This window comes from Anolis sagrei, chromosome 1, assembly GCF_037176765.1.
Source record: "Anolis sagrei isolate rAnoSag1 chromosome 1, rAnoSag1.mat, whole genome shotgun sequence".
NCBI classification, from domain to species: domain Eukaryota; kingdom Metazoa; phylum Chordata; class Lepidosauria; order Squamata; family Dactyloidae; genus Anolis; species Anolis sagrei.
This window is the reverse complement of record NC_090021.1, coordinates 194,801,031-194,825,393: the sequence shown is the minus strand read 5'-3', so window position 1 is coordinate 194,825,393 and position 24,363 is coordinate 194,801,031. Positions and strand designations below refer to the sequence as shown.

Here is a 24,363-nt window from a genome sequence, read left to right as displayed (position 1 = left end):
CCGCAGTGGCTGCTGGGTGACCGAGGGGCCGTCCTGAGAGTGGAAGCGGCCTAGAGGCCTCAGAGGCGCCGGAAGAGAGCAGGAGCAACAACGGCGGCGCGTGGCGTTTCCTTCCCTCTCCTTCAGAGAAGGTGGGTGCGTTGCCTGGCAACCCGGGCCCGTATTGGAGGGAGGGGGGAAAGGGCGGGCAGGCCTCTCGCCTTCCGTTGGGGCCTGTGGGGTTGTGGAGGGCCTTTCCGCGTGGGAACAAGGGGCGGCGGGGCCTAGAGGGGCAGCGAGAGCCTATCCACGCAGGAATCCCGGCGGCGGGAAAGTGGGGAAGGCTGAACGCCCTGGGCTTCCTTCTTCACTGTCTCCCCTTCATATTAATCGAACAGGTCTCTAGTGTGGCTCCGAGGCAGGGCTTCTCAAGGGCAGGGATTGGTTTGCACGCGCCGAACACGTGGAAGGAATCCTCTCTCTCTCTCTCTCTCACACACACACACACACACACACACACACACACGAGTGCGAACATCATGGCAGCCTTTCCATTATTTTATCAAAAAACCAGGGGAAGGAGGGACTGCAAAGCCACCTCTGACTATTCCATCCCTGCCTAAGCAAACCCTGTGAGGTCACCATAAATAAGTCCACCTGAAGGCAGGCTCTCAGAGCTGTATGACTCAGTTGGATGGCTAGTGCTTCCTTGAAATGAAATGAAATAATATTTATAGGCCGCCATATCTCCCCAAAGGGACTCACAACAAAATACACAATGGCAGACATTCAATGCCACTATATAAGATAAACAATAATCAAGCTCAACACACAATTATATAAACATGCTTCTTATGAGTAGCTTGTAGATGAACCGTCCAAGACCGGGTTCGGCCTACTTCAGGCCACCTTCTGGTGGACTGAAATTAATACACGAATCAATATTTTGCTACAGTTGTATACATATAGAACATCTTATACTGAAATGTACTCAAAGAAATTAGTTAAGTCTTCACCCTTCTTATTACAACAATATTTGTTGAACATATCCATTAAATACCATAGTTGCAACACGGTTCATCTACAAGCTACTCATAAGAAGATACGACTGTACCAAAAAAATTGCATGATATTGTTTATTGTCACTGTGAAGTTAAACAGTGTAGCATGTTTATATAACTGTGTGTTGAGCTTGATTATTGTTTATCTTATATAGTGGTATTTTTGTTGTATGCACCTCATTCAGGAACCCATTTATATTGTATTAGACATTCAATGCCAACAGTAATCTATTAATATATCTATTAATATTTACTTACAATATTTCTGTCCCTCCTTTCTCGAACCCAAAGGTGACTGAAAGCGGCTTTACAACATAGGCCGCTATTTAATGTCATTAAAGCAATGTAAAAATTACAATAAACATTTAAAACAGAATGATAAAATGCATACATTAAAAACATATAAAACCACTACCTTGACTATTAGCCTCGTTGTCCAAAAACATCATCTACGCCAGTGGTTCTCAACCTGGGGTCTCCAGATGTTTTTGGCCTACAACTTCCAGAAATCCCAGCCAGTTTACCAGCTGTTAGGATTTCTGGGAGTTGAAGGCGAAAAACATCTGGGGACCCCAGGTTGAGAACCACTGACTATGCCATTCCAGTATTCGATTTCACATAGTTCCGTGTTTATTGCACTATGTTCCCAAAGGCTTGTCCAAAAAGCCACACTTTAACTTTTCTGTAGAATTTCAGGGGTGGAGGGGCCGATCTAATATCCCTTGGGAGGGAGTTCCACAGTTGAGGGGCCACCAATGAGAAGGTCCTGTCTCGTCCCCGCCAGTTGTGCCTGCAAAGAAGGCAGGGCTGAGAGCACGTCCTCCCCAGATGATCTTAAACTCCTAGGTAGAGATACATTCAGTCAGGTAAGCTGGAACAGAACCATTTAAAGCTTTATAGGCTAAAGCCAGCACTTTGAATTGTGCTCGGCAGCACAATATATCCTTCTCTGTCACTATCCTTTACCTGAAGTGTTCCATAGATCTGATTTTGGAATACAAGCAGTCCCCAAATGACAGGCATCCGAGTTAGAAACGACTCACAGTCAAGAACGGGGGTTAGACAACAGGAAGGGAGAGAAATCTACACCTTGGAAAGGAAATTAACTCTGAAATTATCATGGGGTAAAGGGGTCTTCTCTGAAGCTTGTATCCCCAATCCTTGTTTCCACAACAAGCCAAATTTTCCAACATCTAATTATCACAGGGACAGAAAGTGAAGTGATAGGGGTGTTAACCCTATGCTATCCAACATATATATGTGCACTTTTATTTATACATTTTTATTTATTTATATAGATAGATAGATATTAGTTGGATAGCTAGGGTTATCCATATGGCTGGTGTTACACTTAAAAATGTGCCTGTTCTGGCTTGCATACAATTCAACTTAATGACAAACCTACAGAATGCTTTGATGAAGGCTTTCATGTCCAGAATCACTGGATTGCTGTGAGTTTTCTGTGCTGTATGTCCATGTTCCAGGGGCATTCTCTCCTGGCATTTCGCCCACATTTATGGCAAGCATCCTCAGAGGTTGTGAGATATATTGGAAACTAGGCAAGTGATGTTTATATATCTGTGGGATGTCCAGGTGGGAGAAAGAACTCTTGTCTGTTGAAGGCAAGTGTTAATGTTGCTGTTGTCCACCTTGTTTCGCATCGAATGGCCTTGCAGCTTCAAAGCCTGGCTGGATCCTTTGTTGGGAGGTTTCAGCTGGCCCTGATTGTTTCTTGTCTGAAATTCCTCAGTTTATGTTAGTGTTGCTCTTTATTTACTGTCCTGGTTTTAGAGATTTTTAATACTGGTGGCCAGATTTTGTTCATTTTCATGAGCCTATCTTGTTTGTAACTTGGAGGCTAACTGTACTTGCATATACATGGTGATATATCCTGGTGATAGGATCCAAGGCTAAAAATGAATTCATTTATGTTTCACATGCACCTTATACACATATTTTAATTACTCTGTGCAGAATTATAACAGCATGGTTCTACTCTTCTAGCCATAGCTGTTTCCTTTGGGATCCTGGGATGTTTAGTTTGGAGGCTCTATAAAGCAATGCTTTTGAGACTGTTTTATGTGGGGGACAAATAACCCCTCCCATGGGCCAGAGACTGGAACATACCCATTGAGGGTTTTTGTTTGTTTTTTTTTTGCTCTGGAGTTTTTCAGAAACTGGTAGCCAATAGCTTAGGATACTGCAGTAGTCAAGGAACCTTTACTTTGAATTACACTGCTCTGGAGCTCTCACTGAGAATTTTAGTACCCCTTCCTTAACTAAAAACCCCAGGTTTCCATAGGATGCTTGCATAGCTGTTAAAGTGGAATCATGGCATTACAATTGTGTTGTGTGAAAGGGTCCCTGGTCTTCAGGTGATAAATGGATGACACATTTCAAATGATTATGTTTGATCATTCCCTTGCATTACATGTGGACAATCTTCATACTAGCATGTGAACTAGAGAGGTTCTCGATCAGAAACAGGAAATACATGGCCCTCTCAATTATTCTGAAATGGATCCCTATCATCTTTCACCATTCACCATTTTCTAGGGTGATGGAAATTGCAGCCAAACACCTGCATTCTCTACTTATGTTCTTGAAAAGTGTTTCTCGGGCGAGAAACGAGGGGGAGGTGCCTATCCTTCTTTGGTATTATCAATTTCATTTCTATCAATAATGATCCATAAATAAGTTCTGTTGCTGCTGTTGTGGTTTCACCACCTGTTCACCAAACAAGATCTTTATCTGTTAAGAAAATCTTTTCATCATTGGTTGCACTTCCTTATTTCAGATGGTAGGAGATCTATGTTCTTACCTAGTTGACTTCCTTATAAGTGCATTGAGCCCCAGTTTTGCAGATGGATACCCAAATACTGGCTGACTTCTGAGTTGCCTTTGCTTGGTTTTTGATTCTGTGCTATTTCCAAAATTAGAACAAGTCAAATTGACACATATTTAGATATACAGTATTTAGTTTGGGGCAAACTTTGCAGAGTCTTGGAAAATTTAGTTTCATCTAGAGTGGGCCTATAGGTACTGAGCCACCTTCCCCTTTTTCCTCTTTTATGGGGTTGAATGGTTACACACATTGGAATAGTGGATATAATGTTTCTAAACATCTACACTTCTAAAAGACTAGTGTTCCACAATTCAGTGATGGAACCAATGTTTTGAAAGTGGTTATAACCATTTCCATTTCCAGTATTGATAAATTGTACTCTTGATTACAGATTATGAAAATGGCTGAAAATGGAGACAGTGAAACCATGTCTGATTTAGAAATGAAGGTGTGCCAGCAAATTGAGGTATGAATATTCCTGGAAAGCACAACATTACATAGAATGCGTATGGGAGCCTGTACCTTCATTTTACATATTGGACTGTAAGCCTCAACTAGCATGCCTGTACTCTCTGGAAATTATAGTATTTGTAGTCCAACAAGTCTGTAGAGTGCTAGGTTAGAGAAGAGTGGTCTCATTTGTAAACCTAATATAGCTATAGTTCTACAGTATTTGTAGTGGATTTCCTACAACATTGCCCCAAACTCTTGAGATCATCAACAAACACCTTTCTTTTGTTATACAGTTGCCCTTCTGCATTTGCAGATTTGATTATTCATGAATTTGATTAAAACAGTGCCCCTAACACCAATGAATGTAGAGGGCTGACTGTATATGCCTATTTTCAAGCCCCTCTCCTCCTCCAGCGATTTTGCATGATGAATATGTGGGCTTGCAGAAAAGATCTATCTGTGGGTGGAAAGAGCATGCTGGGTACAGACCAATTAAAATCTTGTTGACAGTGTTGGTATTGCCATGTTTGCTGGTAATTTACCAGACCTCAACCTAAACCATATGCCTTAAAATATGTTACTTACAATATTTAAAAATATTTGCAAAAACACTGGTTTTTATTTGTACATGTACTTTAAATGCAGATAAAAGACTAAGAAATGATTTCATTCATTAAAGGGATGGAAAATGGCAAGTAAAGAAACGGGATGTTGTCATTGTGGTTCTATTATTTATATTACTTTGATTTCCATTATAGTACTACTTTGGCGATTACAATTTACCACGAGACAAATTTCTTCAGGAGCAGATCAAACTGGATGATGGCTGGGTGACTTTAGAAACACTAATCAAATTCAACAGGTAAATCTAAAGCCCAAATTGTGCGCTCATGACTTTGTTGGAAGAAAAACAAAAACAAAATATACATTTAAAAGTGGATTTATTTTTAACTCTGCCATAAAAATGTGAATATTTTTTGTTTAGAAAACATGTGTTCCAATTGAATGCAGTAGCAAGCAGTAGATGTATGCTACCCTAGGGGCACAGACCATGTATGCAGTCCCTGTGGTCGTCCTCCTTCAGAAATGACATTTGCTTAAGGAAATAATTGTGGGAACCAAGGCTATCTTTTTTTGCCTTTTTTTATGCCTGTGTGCACACTAAGGTTAGGATATGTCTGGTGAACATTAGTCATTCCTTCAGAACGATGGGTCTCTCTACAAACTAGAAACCCCTTTTAAAGGACTACAGAACCCTCTGGAATGAGCAGGCCATTGTTGCCACATGGGGTAGAAAGCACGGGAAGCAATGTCTGATTCCACTGTTGTAGGGTACCAAAATACACAGCACAATTTTTCCTAAGTGAGAATACTATGGTTTATATACTCAGAACTTACCAGATACAAGAACTTTTCATTGTTTGGAAGTACAGTGTCTCTCCATGGGATAGAAAGTAAAATATCCATATTTGCCTATCTTAAATATTTATCTACTGGAATGACTGATGGGTCATATTTACAAGCTTGATCCTCAAGGGCACATTTCTTTGTTCCTAAATTGTTTATTTTAGGGAATGGCTATAAGAGGAGGGCTTTGATTCAATGCATAGATCTTTAAGGAAGTCCATAGAAATAGAAGTGAAACTTTTTGTTTTCCTAATAAACTGGCTACTCCTTCCCAAACTTCTGAAGTTAAGGCTCATGAACAAAAATAGGACAGGACAGAAAGACTATAGCGGGAGAGAATAACTGCCACATTTTCAGTAAACGGGTGGCTACAGAAAGGAGGAAACTGATGTTTATCTTCTCTAAGCTCAGCATTTTAAATAGGGGGTGGGTTCTAAGTCTAAGCTTCATTCTGTGTTTATATTTAATTCTGATAATACTTTCAACCAAGCATGCTGTGTTCTCTTTGCTACTTTCCTTTGTAGGTTAAATCGCCTTACAAAAGACTTTGATGTAATAGTGGCGGCATTAAAAAAATCAAAGACTGGGCTTATAGAAGTTAGTGAAGAAAAGACTAAAATTCGAAGGTCTCCAAACAAACCGCAGCCTGAAGTAACAGAGCAATACAGGAATGCAGTTAAAAACAGATCTGTGTATATTGTAAGTGAAAATGAAATTCTATTGCAGCATGTTTCAAACATTGTGTCTACAGGGGCACTTGAAAATTAAAATGTTATGATAGTGCCATTTTTCACTTATTGTGTGTTACCAAAGATTATGCATGTCATTTACTGCCTTGTGAATGGAAATGCATTTCCCTGTCCTTCCAGAAAATTGTCCAGCTCCTTGTAGGATACAACTGATGATGCTGAACAAGTTGTGATACAGCAAAGAGCCCAAATACATTTTCAGGAAATTCCAAGATTTTAAAAATACAGTATGAAAATTATTTTTATAATGTTATTTTGCATAATATTAAAATTGAATTTTTAATGACCGGGCCTAAGTACTTGAAACACTTTTCTTGGTACCTGTGAGTATTGGTCTCTTTACCTTACAGTAATAATGTTCAGTGGGCATTTCAGTAGCGGTATACCATCTTAAATTGCTAACAGCCCAAAATAATAAAATGATGATTTTGTTGGTGTGATGGTGGTATTTGTACGATACTAAGTATACAAATTATCTAAATGCTTTTTTTCCAGAAAGGCTTTCCAGTAGATACAACTCTAGATGATATCAAAGAATGGATAGATTCAAAAGCCAAAGTAGAAAATATTCAGATGAGAAAGACAATTCAGAAAACATTCAAGGTAACTCTTTTAAACAGACCTTTGCCAGCTTTAATTTATTGGAAAGAACAATTCCACTGAGATAATTAAACACTTTTCTTTATCCAGGGATCCGTATTTGTAGTATTTGATACTGTTGAATCTGCCAAGGCATTTGTCGAGACTCCAAACCAGAAGTACAAAGACACAGAGCTGTTTATTGCTTCCAAGTGAGTGTGACTTTAGTTAAACATCTGAATTGGTAGTGCTTTGATAAGGACTAAATAAAAAGTACGGTAGGGTGGGTGTTTTTTTCATCATTTGGTACATCAAACACCTGTACATTACTAGATAGGTTTCCTTCCATACACTTCATAGGTTTTTATTCTTCCATGAAGACAATGCATGTGTCCCATTTGGTCCTTGCAATATCTCTACGGCAAGCATCACTTTGAGAAATGGAGATTGAACCAAAGTAATGTCCATTACATACGTGAATGAATGTAGATTTCAGTTACATTCTGACCTCTTGTCCCCATTCCCATTTATTTTTCCACAAGTTATATTTCAGGTATTATATCAACAAAGTTTGTGAAAAAAAATCTTACAGGATTTAGTTACTAGGTATCAAATGTAGAAAAGATGCCAGTTTAACTTACTTGGTATTCCAAAGACTGATTAGTATGTCACAGGAAAAATGGAAGAAAACACTTATCAGTGATCTAGAAGATGGGAGAGAAGGGCATTCCAGAATATTCTTCTAAATAGGCTAAGCTTATGCAGATGGTTCTTATGGACATGTACAAAGAGAACTTGTTGCTTGCACTTTCTCCACATGGGAACCAGTGTGCAGTTATGAATGTATAGTAGCACTGAGTTCAGCACAGGATATTTCCTGACTGACTATGGCTAATAGGACGAGTGTGAAGTCTTGCTTAACGCTCTCTTCCTTTTGTCTTGGCAACAGCCTTTCACCAGGTGCAGTGTCTTTTTCTTGAACATTTCATGATAGAAACAATCTTTGTAGATGCACTTTTGTATAGTCCACTACATCAAATGCTAGAATCTAGTGTTTTCTGCCCTTTGCTATCAGTCATGATTCAAAACAAATAGGAGCAACAAGTGTTTGCTGTTTGAGAATTTGGGGATTCAGTGCAGAGAAAATGGGTCTAATCATGCTTTAAAGGGAAATATGGTCAGCTGTAAGAAGAGGACATAGCCTTCTGTCAACAATAATTGCTAGTGGAGCCATGTTTGAGATTGGTGGTTGGTAGCCTGCTTCATAGTTCAGCTAGGGATGGCTACCATGGTTCTATATTGTTTGGTTTAATTATATTTTATACTTTTTGTAGGGAAGATTACTTTGTAAAGAAGAATGAAAACAGAAGACAGCACAAATTGGAAGCAAAAGCAAAAGCCAAACAGTAAGAAGGAGGCTTAATTTTGAAATTAGTATCTCTATGTATTTACCAAAGTTTGCTTGCCTAACTTCATTATCTTATTGTAACAGGGAGAAGGAAGAGAAACAGAAGCAAGCAGAAGATGCCGAAATGGTACTTACTCCTTGATTTCATTGACACTGTAATCCATTTGGTAGTGTTTCTGTTTATTTGCCTCTGTGTAACCAGAAGAAACAGTGGCAGAATAAAGACTTGGAAAGCAATTATCTGGTCTGGGCTTTGCTGTCCTGGGCTAGATAGAACAAGGAGGCAAATGGAAAAGCTTCAACTCGTTGGTTTCAGCCAAATGATACCAGTGCTATAGACTGTAGATTTAAAGCCATTTTATGCCCGGGCTCCATCTGGAGTGTATGAAGAATCAATACAGTGCTCCTTTTCTCTGCAGGTGGACTTGAGATGTGTTTAGGAATTTAAGACACCTTTCACTGCTCTTTATAGGTGCTTATTATGAACCTGCTGGGACTACATTTGAGCAGGACAGAGAAGGCAAATTTGCCTTCCTGTACTCATTAAGCGATGTACTGTTACAGAGAAGGAAAACACTGACATAGAAACTTGGGTAGTCTAAGAATGAGGGTTAGCAACTGACAATCTTTTCTTTTTTACAAGGAGGTCATATACATGAAAACTCACAGCCAAGCACGGAAAAGATGCCTACTTCCATTAGTGTCTTAATAACCCTTTTCCTAGTTAATACGTTAAACTTCTAGGCTAAAATTGCTCTCCAGAATATAGGTGTATTCTGTATCATGGATTGAATATGCTTATATAGAATTTGAATTTTTAAAAAATAAGTACAAACTAATTATTTTAGTTACTTTTGAATTGTGCTTCGCGTCAATGATACCGTTTCAGGGACATTTAAAAACACCACGTCTGGCTCACAGTAGTCCTTTGATTTGGGCTATATGCTTTTAGCCATGAATGAGTTGTATAGTTTGATTAACAGCCCCTAGTGATACTACTTTAATTAAGATTGAGCAGAACTCGGAAAAGTTACTTTTTGAAGTTTAATCCAGAATCCCAAACCAGCATGGCCATAAAATGAAACTCATGGTCACATGATCATAGCCAGCACTACTTCCTCATAAAAAGAAACATTTACCATTCCCTCCGTTCCAATGTCAAAAATACTGATAGTAAGCCACATCACTGCAGATGTTTTTTGCCCACATTTTCATATCCCATCAACTGAAATTGATGCAATTACTACTCTGGATGAGATAATGTGCCCAAGGCAAGTTAAATAAGGATTATTATTATTATTATTATTATAGCTGAGCAAGATGGGAATTGAAGTCCAACAACATCTGAGAAGTTATGTTTAGAAACCTCTGCTCTAAGAGATGTACACAAGCTACAGAACACACTGCTCCACATCAAAGCCCGAAGTGGCAACCCTTGTACCATTCACTATTCATCAGCCATCATGTAATGAAGCTATAGTGCTCTAACTTTCGAAATGGCTAAACGCATTAAAAAGGTGTGAAATCATAATATAATGCAGTTATATCTGAGTTATCTGGGGAAGTAATGATAAGGAACAATTTGTAATTACTTCCATGCTCTTCTTTCCCACCTGCTTCCATGGCAGATGTGAAGAAAGCCAGCCAAACCTTTGTGGGTTTGATTCATAGATTTGATTAATACCATGTCTTGGGTTTAAAAGTTATGGTACTATTCATGTTTTCCCCGCTTTAGTAAGGGAGGTGGTTCATGTGCTACTAACCCTAGGTATTCTGGAAGGCTGGCTGTATCGTGATAGGGAAACTCCTTCACGTCATTCTTAAGGTATGGATGAAAGCAGAGAAAGGATTCTTTTTCTTTGCACTCCTTGGTTTCACATCACCTGTGCATATAAAGAAGGCTCCCATCTTCAGACTTCTTCCCAAGAGAGGGGATGGTGTGAAAGACCAAGAGATGCACATGCCCTTGCTCTCTTCTACCACACAAGTGTGACTAATATGCCTATCTGTCCATCAGGGACTGACTTCATGGCAACTTGGCCCCAAGATTGCATCTGTCTCCTTATTGAAGTCCTGGGAAGCCTTAAGATTATCTATCCTACTGAAGCTTTGTTAATAATGGGAACATGTTTCTGGTTTATCTAAAATAATCTTTTTCCTCCTTTAAAGAAATCCCTGCAGGAAGCACAGGGATACTTGTTGAAATTCTTCGGAGACCTGGAAGATCAGACTTGTCGAGAAGATCTCCATTCAGTTTTTTCTGATCATGGCGAAATCAAATGGATAAGCTTTGTCCGGGGCGCAAAAGAGGTCTGGTTGGATTGCTTCAGTGTTTGGGGTGGATAAGATATGAAGCAGTTGGAGCAAATGTTTTTGTAAAAAGAGTTTCTAGGGTTCAGAACATTGCTTCCTATTATAGCCATTCTTTTGTGTCAGATTTACAATGATGAAAACCATAATAGAAAATGTGTAATTTCTAAATTTTTCATTGGTTTTGTTCCTCTGAGATACCTTCAAAATGTTGCATGTAAAGCTTGCTGGACTCTGGATAATAGGTAGAATTAGAAATTGAATTGTAGTGAGCGATTACCATATATACTTGAGTATAAGCCGACCCGAATATAAGTCGAGGTGGCTAATTTTACCGCAAAAACTGGGAAAACATATTGACTCGAGTATAAGCCAAGGGTGGGAAATGCAGCAGCTACCGATAAATTTCAAAATAAAAATTGATACCAATAAAATTAAATTAATTGAGGCATCAGTAGGGTAAATTTTTATGAATATTTACATAAAACTCTTTTTAAAGATAAGACTGTCCAACTCTGATTAAACCATTATTCTGTCTTAAATGTAAATGTGCTTACATATCCTTCCAATAATAGAGTAAAATAATAAATGTAATAATAATAGAGTAAAATAAGTAATAATAATAATAGAGAAAAATAATAAGTGTAATAAAAATAATAGAGTAAAATAATGTAAATATAATAATAGAGTAAATCATAAATGTAATAAAAATAATAATAACAGAGTAAAATAATAAATAACGTTGACTAGCGAATAAGCCTGGGGGGGGGGGGGGGGGTTCAGTCTAAGAAAAGGCCTGAAAAACTCTGCTTATACTCAAGTATATACAATAATTAATAGCTAAGAAATCTTCAGTCATGGATGGGAAATGTTGTTTGACTCATTGTTCTCAACTGGCTATGCTGCCTATAGCATGGCAGTTATGGTCGATATAAGGAGGTCCACAGGTTACAGATGTATGATAAACACACAGGTTTAAAAGTGGACACATATTGATTGAACTGTTTCTTTTTGGGAGATTGTGGTTGTGTGGATCTGCACTTCCCCAAAAAGTTTCAAAGGGCTAGGAGACCCATGGAAGCTGCTATTGATGAGGCTGAGGGTTCCAAGAGAAAAGGGAAGCCTGTTTGGTAGTGCAGCACCAGCACATCACTACATCCAGGCCATGGATTTATCACATATTTATATATCATTGCATTGCAGTTGGTGTTCCTCAATAGCAAGGGGACACACAAACTGCAGGGCGGTCAGGGGCCATCTGTGTGACCCCTTCAAAGACTTTCAGCTCCTAAAGGTGCTTTCTTCACTAAAAATTTCTCTCTGGGGCACAACTATTTAACCCCAAACAGTGAATCTACCCAAACAATTGAGACATCTGGAACTGGAAACATAACTTCCGTTCACCCAAAACAGCATAACTTCCGTTCACCCAACCAACTGAAGGCCATGCAGCCCAAAGCATGACCATACCTTGATCATAAATAACTACATTTTGTTAAGATGCTGGTAAAAATTATTTCATAGCTTCAAAGAGCCAAGAATCTCTTTTCAGAGCAAATGGAAAATGCTGCACAAGATTGAATCATTTGTGAATAATAACTCATGCATGCATCCCATAGCAAGGAGTTGCCATATCCCCAGATATGCAGAGTACGTTCACTAAAGAAATGAAATCAAGTAGGATAGATGAACATTCGTGGAATGGCCTGACTTTTGTTGATCCGAAATCACTGGCAACATTCAGCTGCCAGCCCCTTGTGCGCCACACTGCAAATCTATGGGAAGTCATTATTTTGTGACTACTTGGGGATGGGAGAGGCAGTTCTTAATTTTAGAGCAGCTGCTGAAAGCAAGGTGGATGCTTCCTATATTGATTCAAATTGTCTTTATCCATATAGGGAGTTATCCTGTTCAAGAGTAACGCAAAAGAAATACTAGACAAAGCCAAAGAAGCAAATGATGGCAGTCTACAGCTGCGAGGCAAAGATGTTACATGGGAAGTGATTGAAGGAGATGGTGCAAGAGAAGCACTGAAAAAAATTATGGACGAACAGCAAGAATTGCTAAATAGAAGGCAAGGAAAAGGTGATTTTTCCCTTTTAATTTTTAGGTATCAGTGTTGGCATTCTTAAGAGCTAGGCATCATGGCCCTGCTCAAGAGAGGGACTGCAGGCCCATTTCTATATTTGTCAATGGCCTGTGGAAGGGCCATTATTTGTATATTGCTGTTCCAAGGCAGTAATAGTAGCTGGCTACCGAGGGAGGTAAAAGTTGGGAAAACCAGTACTGGAACAGTAGCAGATTCTGAATGTAAAAGGGATAGAGCAGTGGTTCTCAACCTGCGGTACCCAGATGTTTTTGGCCTTCAACTCTCAGAAATCCTAACAGCTGGTAAACTGGCTGGGATTTCTGGGAGTTGTAGGCCAAAAACATCTGGGGACCCCAGGTTGAGAACCACTGGGATAGAGCTAAAGACATGGTGGTAAAACTGGCTATATCATAGTTAAAGCTTTGATATCATCATGAGAAATGATGATTCTGGAGCAGTTATACACAATATTTGAAAGCTTTATAATGAAGGAATCTGAAAGACATGAGTGTTTAGATTATAAAAGTGGCATTGGAATCCTAAAGCTGGCTCGTGTGCATCAAGACAGCTTGATTTCTCAGTGTTGGCAGCCAAATGGGCAAAATGCCCCAGGCCCTGTATTTTGAAGCCATGGAAAATATCTACTTGTGAGGTTTAGTCTGATTGTTTGACCATGTTTGGGAATTGTTCAGCAGTACAACTAGAGCCTGGTTCAATCTCTCTTCAAATATAGCCATGAATCTATTGAGAGCAGTTGCTGATCTGATGCAAATAATACTGAATAAATTGGACCAGTGCTCTGACTCTGCCTAAAGTAGCTTTCCATCTTAATTCTGAGATTGAAAAAAATGAGATGAATGGCAATAAATTCCCCAAAGCGGAGTAACAGTGTTTTAAATTTGGTTGTTGTAGATTTTTTCGGGCTATATGGCCATGTTCTAGAGGCATTCTCTCCTGATGTTTCACCTGCATCTATGGCAAGCATCCTCTGAGGTAGTGAGGACCTCACCTCACTACCTCTGAGGATGCTTGCCATAGATGCAGGCGAAACGTCAGGAGAGAATGCCTCTAGAACATGGCCATATAGCCCGAAAAAACCTACAACCACCCAGTGATTCTGGCCATGAAAGCCTTTGACAATACAGTGTTCTAAATTGTATATACTGTGCTTGACAGGTCGTAAAGTTAAATACAACAAGGGATCTCAAGGAGCACAAGACAAAAAAGTGAAATTTCAAGGCAAGAAAACAAAATTTGAGAGTGAAGATGAAGAGGAGGCTGAAGGCAATAATACAAAAGGTGGGCTGTTTTCTTCACTGGCATTAACTTCTAAATAGATGCATTGGATATAGCAATGAGTGTGACTATAAAAGAGTCTATCCTGATCTCTCTCTCTCTCTCCCCCCCCCCCCCCCCAGTAATAGTTTGATGTCTCTGACTATGTCATTCCTCCTATGCAACGATACAGAGGGGAAACGATGCATCTAATTTTTCACTTTTTAGCTCGATTGTCCAAATGTCTTATCAAAATATTTCTTCTCAGAAATTTAACAATCCTGATAGCAGCTCAAACCATTCTTCAAAGAGCTCGACAAGGAAAATAATAAATTGCAGTATTTTATTTCATTCTCTTCCTCCTACTTCATGAGAAGAATTTAGTCCATTGTGCGGATCAGTTGGGGAATATTTAGTTTTTATAGGCCTTTCCTGTAGGTTCTTTCACAGAAAAAAGCCCTTTAAAATCTGGACTCTAAATCAAACAGCACCCCACCTCCCCAGAAAACCAAAGGGTCTTTTTCATGGTCATATTCATTCCTTAATGATGGCATCAAATGACTTTTTTGTCCCAATATGGGAGCATATTTGATATACTAGGTTGCTGTGAGTTTTCCAGGCTGTATGGCCATGTTCCAGAAGCATTCTCTCCTGACGTTTTGCCCACATCTATGGTAGACATTCTTAGACCTCACAACCTCTGAGGGTGCCTGCCATAGATGTGGGCAAAACATCAGGAGAGTATGCTTCTGCAACATGGCCATCCAGCCTGGAAAACTCACAGCAGCCTAGTGATTCTGGCCATGAAAGCCTTCGACAACACATATATGATATACTTCTCTGAAATTGAACTATATATTAATTTAGCACTTTACTTGTCCTATTGCAATAAATGTTAAAAAAATACATCCAAGTGTGGTCTTGATTTTGTAGGGCCGGCAAGTCCAAAGAAAAGGCCACTTGCAGATGTCACCCCTGAAGATCCTGCCCCGAAGCAGATAAAAACAGAAAATGGAGATGAAGATATGGAATAGCACTCCAAAAAGATTTTTTTATTCTTCTAAAAAAGTTTTATGTCATTCCTCCATTCATCTTTTTGTCACAAGTGAATCTAATAAAATCAACCTCGATGTCCACCTGCAGTCAAAGAACATTTATCAGTTGAGATTCTTTCCTTGGGATCCTTGCTTATTTTAACATGCAGTTTTTCCAAGTTAACTTTCCAGTAAGACTAAAAGGAAAGGCTCAAGAAATGGACTCCCTTCATTCAACTGGGTACAAAAGTTGTGTGAAATGCTCTTCAGCATACTGAATACTAGAATTCTGTGAACTATTGCATCCTAGAAGTGGAGCAACTAATGTATGAAATTGCATCATCACTTAGAGATTCATGGAAGACAGATGGACTAAAAAGGAAAGAAAGCAACTGTGTATAGTCACCTTACTCCGTTCTGAAATAACTTCCAATATTGTCTTAGTTATATCTTCAATGGATCTACTTTTCCTTTGTACCATAATAACAAAGGGTGTCTATATATATATATATATATATATATATATATATATATGAAGACAACTATACACCATTAGTAAATCGATAATTGGTAATACTGAATTATCTCAGCCTGAGTTTCTTTCAGTTACTGTTCATATACCAATGCTTGGCATGGTAAGCATACCAGATTTGTATCCTATTAAAAAATCCGCTATAAGTAGTTGTGCCCATGGTCATGTTTTAAAAATCATGCATCAGTAGGGACTTTCAAAATTAAATCATTACCATTAAAATCCCTTGACACTACCTACACTACTGGTGCAGGTGCTGATTGCTTTAAGTCCTATACTTACTTATGGCACCACCACTCTTTCAAGGTAGGGATGGGAATCATGCAGCTCTTCAGCTGTGGGGTTACAATTCCCATCACTCCTTCCTATCCACTGGGGACCCTTCCACACAGCTGAATAAAATCTGCTTTGAACTGGAATATATGGCAGTGTGGACTCAAATAACCCAGTTCAAAGTACATATTGGATTTTCTGCCTTAATATTCTGGATTATACGGCTGTGTGGAAGGGCCCTGAGTAGGACTGATGAAAAAGTGTTCCAAAAACATGCGGAGAGCCCTCCAGATGTTCCTTGCAGTTGTTCACGCACATACGCTTTGCTCAGATGTCGTTGAATACTTACTGATTTCTTCTTATGAAACTTGTATGATGCTGGTAGGTCATACCTCAGTTCTTTAAAAATGAAACAAAAATGGTTAAGCTGCAAGTGATGTGCACTTTAAGGCCATCAAGCACAATGGTACCATCTGAGGTAAGCTGCAAAGGCAGTAGGGTAGCAATGAAGCAAAGCAACTTAAGCTGGAAGCATGATTTCTAGTGCAATCAGATAGGCTTTTCCTACTTGAATGTTTTTGGGGATGTGGAAACATTTACATCGTGCTATTGGAGAATGAGAACATAACATTTGCCCATGGTGCAGGTGAAATCTACCTACAGTGTCTTGTTCAACAAAAAATTAGTGGGGCCAATTTCTAAAATGTAGATACTTCACAACATTGAACACTCTCAGCTCCTAGATCATAGCATATTCAAATGAACATCTATGTAGCTTTTACAATATTATTTTCAAGCATGTTTTTGACTTGCAAGTTCCAAAAAACTCAGGAGTAATGTATACTCTGGAACAGCCTTAATAAAAACAACTTGTGTTTTCAAAGTAACTATATAATAGCTATTTGGCTTGTTTCAATAAATTATCATATAATTTGAGCCCCTGGTGGCGCAATGGGTGCCAGCAGGATTGCTGATCGACAGTTGAGCGATTCGACTCCACAGAGAGCGGGTTGAGCTCCCTCTGTCAGCTCCAGCTTCCCATGCAGCGACATGAGAGAAGCCTCCCACAAGGATGGTAAAAAACATCAAACACCCAGGCGTTCCCTGGGCAATGTCCTTGCAGACAGCCAATTCTCTCACATCAAAAGCGACTTGCAGTTTCTCAAGTCACTCCTGACACACACAAAATCATATAATTACTTCCTCAGAGCAACTTTTCTTGGGCTTTAATCCCATCTAAGCCAAAACATGGCAAGGAATACTATCATATGGCTTCAAGGCTGGTCTAAATATTACCAGCTAGTTCTTACCTGCTAAAACTTCCATCTTCACCTTCCATTCCTCTGCTTTCTTCTGAATATGCTGAGCAATAAAGTGCAGAGTAATTAATGGGCATCTTGACACCAGCAAAATAGGCACAGCCTCTTCTGAACTGAAGCAGTTGATGATACCAACCTCCCTGCTTTCTGCTTTTAATAGGATGCCTCCAATCATAAAAAAGAAATACTGCATATATTAAGTCGAGGGCAGCTTCTGGGGTAAAAATGGATTTTGGTATGGCTCGTGGGTATGCCAAGAGTCATTCTGTGAAGAGAGGAAAGCACCAATGTTCCCTTGAAGGACCAGCCACCCCTGGCCATTTCCCCACCTAGGTATTCATCAAGGCCAGAAGTGGCCCCATGGCAGTAAAGAGGGTCAGTGTTTTTAGGTTCTTCTGGGATGGACTAAATTCTTAACTTGCAGCACTCTACTCAAAGAAGTAGATGATTCACTTACACCTAGTCATGGATTTTTTGGTTTATTATTTTGTTTTACTAAAATGTCTTATATGTGAGTACATAGCATAATCTCAAACCTCAATGACTGCAGCAAACCAGGTATGTTTGTATTATAAGTTTGTAATCTCCAAATCATGTTCTGATCCTCCTGGTCCCTATAAATAGAAAAGCAGAAAAACTTTAAAGACGTACTTGCCGGGTTGACGTTTTGTGTAAGGAATATACAGCTGTTCTTGCCATCTGCAGCGCTGTCTTCAGAAAAGCCATATCCATGCCTATGAAAATAAAATACTTGTTTTAATCTTAAGACTTATTTGGTAATCTTCAACATGGCAATTGTCTTTCATACACAGGTTATATCTTTTTAATAGTCTTAAAAGGACTATTAAAAGGACTATTAAAAAGGACTATTAACTGTCACAATAACAGTTTTTAAATTTTGTATTAGTCTTCAGGATAGCTGTCAGTTTTGGACAATTCTATTTTGTTTGGAAAGCACTGTTTTACTTTTTTAGATTTGCCCCTCTGCATTTTCACAATTGTAAAACCAGTAAAATGAAGTAAATCTGAATGTTTAGCTTTGCTAGGTTTCTCTTCTTCAACAAAAGTAGCAAGAACACAATCAGAACTGATAAGATAGTTAGTGGCAAGCTGAAAGTGTGCAGAATCCAAACTCCTCTCAGACTAGAATTCATGGAAATCCTTCAGAGTCCATGAAATGCAGAGTCTTCTTAAACGGCAAGTATATCCCTAACTCTGTATTTTGTGTTGAACAATTGGGGAGTTGTCTTATACATATATATGACATACATATAATATAGTAAGACTTGTAACACACTGGGATAATTTAGGAAATCATGGTACTTTTCTCACTTGGATATGGGGGATGCATAACTGGGGAGAAAAATATATGTTTGGGGTGCCAGAAGCATTTGTCTTAAACCTAGTGTCAATACTGTTTTTACTGTTTGTGAACCGCCGTGAGTCGCCTTCGGGCTTGAGATACAGCGGTATATAAGCAAAGTAAATAAATAAATAAATAAACAATAATTTGGAAAGAACAAAAAACATTAACATTCAAAGCTGACACAAAACTGGAAAAGCAAGGAGGAGCTTTTGGGGACTAGAAATGCAAGCAAAAGTGATATAACCTGTTTATTTTTCCAACTAAAAATAAACATTGTCTGTTGCACCAACAAGTAGAATTATGACTCAGATATGGAAACTATTTCTTTAAGTTGGCTTAATCCTTGGTTTAGTTTCTAGATTCCCTGCTTCAGAAACACAGAACTCTGTTAGAATCACAGTGGTAACAGAGGTGTGGAGAATGACACAAGTAGGAGTTGGGTTTCTGTGCCTGGAAAAGAGAAGACTGAGATGGTGAGAGATTGTAAAGACAGCAAGTTGGTGGTACAGTCTTTCAATCTAGAAGCAAAGCCAAAAATATTTATACTAGGCACGAAGACATGGGAGAGCAACTTTTGGTGAGCTGTCAGGAGAATTAATGTTCAACAAAATGGAGAGGGCCAAATATTGTTCACTCCCTTTATCAGAAAAAAGTAGAAGTTGAGAAGTGTAGTCTGACAAAATGTTCAGTTGAGTGACTTCTTGTGGATACAGACCCTGAACAACTTAAGATTCCTCAGGGCTTCCTCGTCCCTATTTATTTTGTTACTAGAAAGGAAGGTGCATTGCCTTGTGAAAAGGAAAGCTTTGGAAAGAACTCCGGGATGAGATTATTTTTCATTGCTGAAAAGACCACGTACCTTTATTGTGTTTCGTTCCAAAGGGAGGATTCATAATAACTGTATCAAATGTTTTTGGCATTTTGTCAGGCAGGGAACAGACATCACACTGAATCATATCAATATTTGTGAGCTCAAATTCTTCAGCATTCTTGCTAAATACATCTAGGGCATCGGGATCTATATCAAATCCTATACATAACCTGGGAAAAGACAGTAAAAATAATAACAGAATCTATACTAAGACATACTGTAGCACTCTGCATGAAATATGCTACTAAGCATATCAGTATGATACTAAATATCTGTAGGTTTGATGCAATTCTGAATATTTTTGTGCTAAAGGAAAAAAAAATGTTTGAACTAAGCTGAAAACCTAATACATCCTCTAACGATTACAAAAATAGAGGCAACACAGAAGGACATTTCCCATCTATTTCCAAGGGACTTTCTTCGTAGGAAGATTACCCATACTGTGCAACCTGGTTTATATGGCATATATTTCTGATCATATTTCTGAGTAACACAGGGGTGTGCATTCTACTCAAACCAGAAAAAAGATGCTAAAGACCAGGTATCCTCAAACTTCAACCCTCCTGCTGTTTTGGCTCCTGGGAGTTGGAGATTAAAACAGTTAAGGGGCCACAGTTTGAGCATGCCTGATAAAGAGCATGCCATTTATGCCTGTATTTTCCATCCCAGCCAATGATGCATGCAGTAACTTTTAAACTGTATACATCTTAACAAAGCTAGAAGATTAACCTCTAAATTTGAATTCAATAGCTGTTGTGTGCCTTCATTTCATTTCTGACCCTATCATGGAGTTTTCTTGAAAGGTTTTATTCAGAGTGGCTTTGCCTTCCCCTGAAATTCAGGGCACTTTCAGACAACACTTAAACCCACTTTGGAGCAGGTTTAAGAAACCTGCTCTGAAGGGTTTTAAGCCACCCCACCAAAGGCTTTCCCAGTGGAGTGGCTACATACTATCCCGGTAACTGTGGGGATGGTATCCATCCCTCCACCGAAGCCCTAGAAATGGTTAAAAATGTACTGTGCTGCCATTAGGCCTCCCTTCATGCCTCCTGGAACATACAAATGATACGCGAGGAGGTGAGATCCCCCCGTTTCCTGGCACATCATAGATAAGCTCCAGGAGATGAGATGACTGGTTTCATTAAGTCTTTCTAGTCACATTTCTTTTACAGAAATACAACTACTTTTAGCCCATGTTATCATTTTAAGAAAGGGAGATGAACATGGATATAAGGCAACTTACCCTGCACCCAGCATGGAACTTCCAATGCTCAGGACACCACAACCGCACCCAAGGTCTGCAACTATCTTGTTTTCGATATCATCAAACGTATTGTGAATTGTATAAAGCATACATGCTGGAGGAAGAAGATGGAGGATTATCATCAAAATCAGAGCAAACACAGAAGTGTATAAGAAAACTGAAATGAATTGAAGGTGATCTGATCCGATCCCCTTCCCTTACTCCGACTAAAATTAACATCTAGTTGACACCCAAAGACTTCTTAATATCAGTTGGCTTTGCAGTTGATAAGACCAATTTTCACTGAAATCACAGAGGCTCAAACGAGCGATGCATACCACATGCTGCAAGACAAAATATCTAGGAAACAAACCTACAAACTCCTTTAAGATATCTATTTCAGGAATATTGGTTAAATTCTTAACATTCATGACTATTACAGGGAAACCTCAAAAACAGTGTGGCTGCATTCAGATAAAGTGTAGATTTTGGAATTAGCTGGTAACATTTAATAGGATAGATTTATATTATTTGGGGAATAAATAGAGTAATTAGATTTACCTGCAATGTGTGGCCTTGTTGGATATTGTTCAAGCAGTAATTTTGGATCATCAAAAGTATCAACTTGTTGAAGGCAGCTTTCAAGTTCTTTCAGCTTTAATTTCTTCATGCTTATAGTTTAAGCCTGAAAAGATATGTTTGTTATAAATAAGCAAAGGAATTAAAATATTGGGCCCAAACCCAGTGTTCCTATTTCTACTGTGTGTTCCCTACTTCTTATTTTCAACAGTGTTGTAGAAAACTGTGAGCACAAAAATTAAAATTAAAAGGCAAGATATTGCAGCACCCAACACAGAATACTACTGCCTATCCTTCCATTTAATTCGCGACACTGACAGTATGGGATGGTGAATCAAGAACACATTACAAACTCAGCATCCCTTATCTGGAATTCCAGAATCTGATATCCTCCAAAATTGGAAATTGTTCACACAGTGGAAACTGACACCTTTGCCTTTTGATGGTTCAATGTACACACATTTAGTTTCATGCACATAATTAAACACATTGCATATAAAGTTAGCTTAGGCTATGTGTATAAGGCAGAGCTTTCCAAACTGTCTTATTTATTTATTCACTATATTTCTATACCGCCCTTCTCAGCCTGAGGGCGACTCAGGGCGGTTTGCAAAACAGTTAATGTGTCAACTGCAATATGTAGGTGTATCATGCAAGTGAAACAAGAAACCCCCACGTAAAATAAGCAGTAAATCATATATTTTAAAACATATACATGAAAGGTTTCAATGAGATATGTTGTGTCCCCATACATTTTATAATTCAAATTTATGTATGTGTCTGCGCCTCATGTAAGGGGTTTGTTTAACCTTTGTTTTGCTAACAAAACTCAATTATGTCTCAGCCCCCTTCTACACTGCCATGTAATCCAGATTATAATATCAGATAATCCACATTATCCGATATGAGTCTACACTGCCATATCCAGGTCAATCCAGGTCAAAGCAGATAATCTGGATTTTAAATGGCAGTGTAGAAGGGACCACAAAATGATGCATGTCAACATGACATGATTGGAAGCTCTGACAGAAGTTGTATATGAATTATTTTCATCTTTAGGCTTGGGTCCCACCTTCACAACATTTTGGATTTTAGTATCTGTATAATCAAATACATATATTCAAATCCAAAAAAGTCTGAAATCCTAATAATTCCTGGTCCCAAACATTTCAGATAATCTGTATGGCAGAAGGTTACAAAGTCTAAGGGTGCATCTGCACTGTATAATAAATGCAGTTTGACATTGCTCTAACTGCCCTGACTCAAAGCTATGCAATCCTGGGAGTTGTAGTTTGGTGAGGCACCAGGACTCTTTGGCAGAGAAGGCTAGAGACCTTGCAAAACTACAATACCTATGATTCCACAGCATTAATTCTACAGAGTAAATACACCTTTCACGGCTGGAAATGGGAGACTATAACCTGATGAATATTAATTCTCAGCCCTTAGGAGTAAGATGTAATTTCCCCCCAAGTAAGTGCGTACAGGACTGCATATGTGTGAAATAAAGCAAAACGTGAAAGCATCCTCAAAGCTATGCCTCCAAATACAGCATATACAGTTCAGAAAGCATTCCCAGCTCCCCTTACCTTTGCTGCAGCTCCACCACAATTCCGCTTTGTGCAGTGACTTACACAATCCTCTGCATGGAAGGGAAACACAGCGCCTCGCTTTTGGTTCCTAAGTTACTCTCTAGCAAACTCTGGCTGCACTTGCGCCCCCCCATGGAGGCAGGAGGAACAGCGAACCAAGGGATTATGCATTGCTGTGGCTCATTTCTATGCAGGTCTATCGAAGAAACAAACAGGATCCGAGGATCCATCTACACTGCCATATAATGCAGCTTGAAAATGCACTATGTGGTCAGTGCAGACTCTTATAACACACTTTGATACACTTCAATACAGTTAAACTGCATTATAGCAGTCTACACTGATCATATTATGCAGCTTCAGTTTGAATTATATGGCAGTGTAGATGGGGCCTGAGTCTGAAATTGTAACCCACGTCCTAAGGAAATATTACTAGGGAGCAGTCAGCCCTCTATATCCATAGATTCTGTATACACTGTTTCCACCACCCATAGCATGAAAACATTTTCTTAAAAATATCCAAAAAGCAAACCTTGATTTCTCCAGCTTACATCAGGGACAATATTTTCCAATGCCATTCCATACCTGAACATCCACGGGTTTTGATATTAATGGGAGCTTTCGAATCAAGCCCCAGCAGATACCAAGGGCCCACTGAAACTCCTATTGAACTCCTTGGGTTTCACTTCTGAGTACAATATCTGCTTTGAACTGGGTTATCTGAGTCCACATTGCCATATATTCCAGTTCAAATCAGAACATGTGGGATTTTCTGCCTTGATATTCTGGGTTATATGGCTGTGTGGAAGGGCCCTATGGCTGCTGTTACAGGGACACCTTCTACACTGCCATATAACATCCAGATTAGCTGCTCTTATCTGGGTTATACGGTTGTGTAGAGTCATATAATCTAGTTCAAAGATGTTAATATGGATTATCTGTTTTGATCATCTGGATTATATGGCAGTGTAGAAGGGGCCATTAGCTGGCTCTACATTGCCATATAGTGAAATTTCAGAATGCAGGTGAACTGCATTGAACTGGATTACATGGTGGCACAGATTTGCATAATCCAGTACAATGTTATTCATTCTGTATTCCAAAGCAACTTCCACACAGATGAATAAAATCACACATTTTCTGCTTTGAACTGGGATATATGGCAGAGTGGACTCACATAACCAGTTCAAAAGAAATATCGTGGGATTTTCCACCTTGATATTCTGGGATATAGGGCTGTGTGGAAGGGCCCTGAAATGGGTTATATGGCAACTGAGGCCCCCTTCTGCAAAGCAGATAATCTGGATTTTATATGGCAGTGCAGAAGGGCCTAGGGCCCTTCCACACAGCTCTATATCCGAGACTATCAAGACAGAAAATCCCACAATATCTTTGAACT

General features: G+C 39.0%; 2 protein-coding genes across 2 annotated transcripts; one reads left to right on the top strand and one right to left on the bottom strand.

Annotated features, from left to right (window-relative positions):
* The first annotated feature begins 11 nt into the window (after window positions 1-11).
* Window positions 12-15,291, top strand: SSB (small RNA binding exonuclease protection factor La). Its single transcript, XM_060778775.2, has 12 exons — window positions 12-131; window positions 4,277-4,351; window positions 5,097-5,200; window positions 6,270-6,444; window positions 6,990-7,097; window positions 7,185-7,285; window positions 8,408-8,479; window positions 8,566-8,608; window positions 10,651-10,791; window positions 12,690-12,876; window positions 14,057-14,179; window positions 15,089-15,291. Exons 2-12 carry the CDS (start codon window positions 4,280-4,282, stop codon window positions 15,187-15,189), a joined length of 1,227 nt encoding a protein of 408 aa, XP_060634758.2. The 5' UTR covers window positions 12-131; window positions 4,277-4,279; the 3' UTR covers window positions 15,190-15,291.
* On the bottom strand, window positions 15,187-24,049 carry METTL5 (methyltransferase 5, N6-adenosine). The gene is made up of 8 exons (XM_060778789.2): window positions 22,962-24,049; window positions 21,355-21,478; window positions 20,794-20,908; window positions 19,539-19,720; window positions 17,965-18,047; window positions 17,305-17,356; window positions 16,344-16,393; window positions 15,187-15,292 (listed from the first exon to the last, which is right to left on the bottom strand). Exons 2-8 carry the CDS (start codon window positions 21,461-21,463, stop codon window positions 15,227-15,229), a joined length of 657 nt encoding a protein of 218 aa, XP_060634772.1. The 5' UTR covers window positions 21,464-21,478; window positions 22,962-24,049; the 3' UTR covers window positions 15,187-15,226.
* Between the last annotated feature and the right edge of the window lie 314 nt (window positions 24,050-24,363).

Excerpts from the sequence above, each read along its gene's own strand:
- SSB (XM_060778775.2), top strand. The coding sequence starts at position 4,280 with ATGAAAATGGCTGAAAATGGAGACAGTGAAACCATGTCTGATTTAGAA. Across the intron at positions 6,445-6,989 it reads AAAACAGATCTGTGTATATT|AAAGGCTTTCCAGTAGATAC; the intron begins GTAAGTGAAAAT and ends CTTTTTTTCCAG. Across the intron at positions 8,480-8,565 it reads GCAAAAGCAAAAGCCAAACA|GGAGAAGGAAGAGAAACAGA; the intron begins GTAAGAAGGAGG and ends TTATTGTAACAG.
- METTL5 (XM_060778789.2), bottom strand. The coding sequence starts at position 21,463 with ATGAAGAAATTAAAGCTGAAAGAACTTGAAAGCTGCCTTCAACAAGTT. Across the intron at positions 20,909-21,354 it reads AACAAGGCCACACATTGCAG|CATGTATGCTTTATACAATT; the intron begins GTAAATCTAATT and ends TTCTTCCTCCAG. Across the intron at positions 17,357-17,964 it reads ACAAAACGTCAACCCGGCAA|CATATTCAGAAGAAAGCAGA; the intron begins GTACGTCTTTAA and ends TTTATTGCTCAG.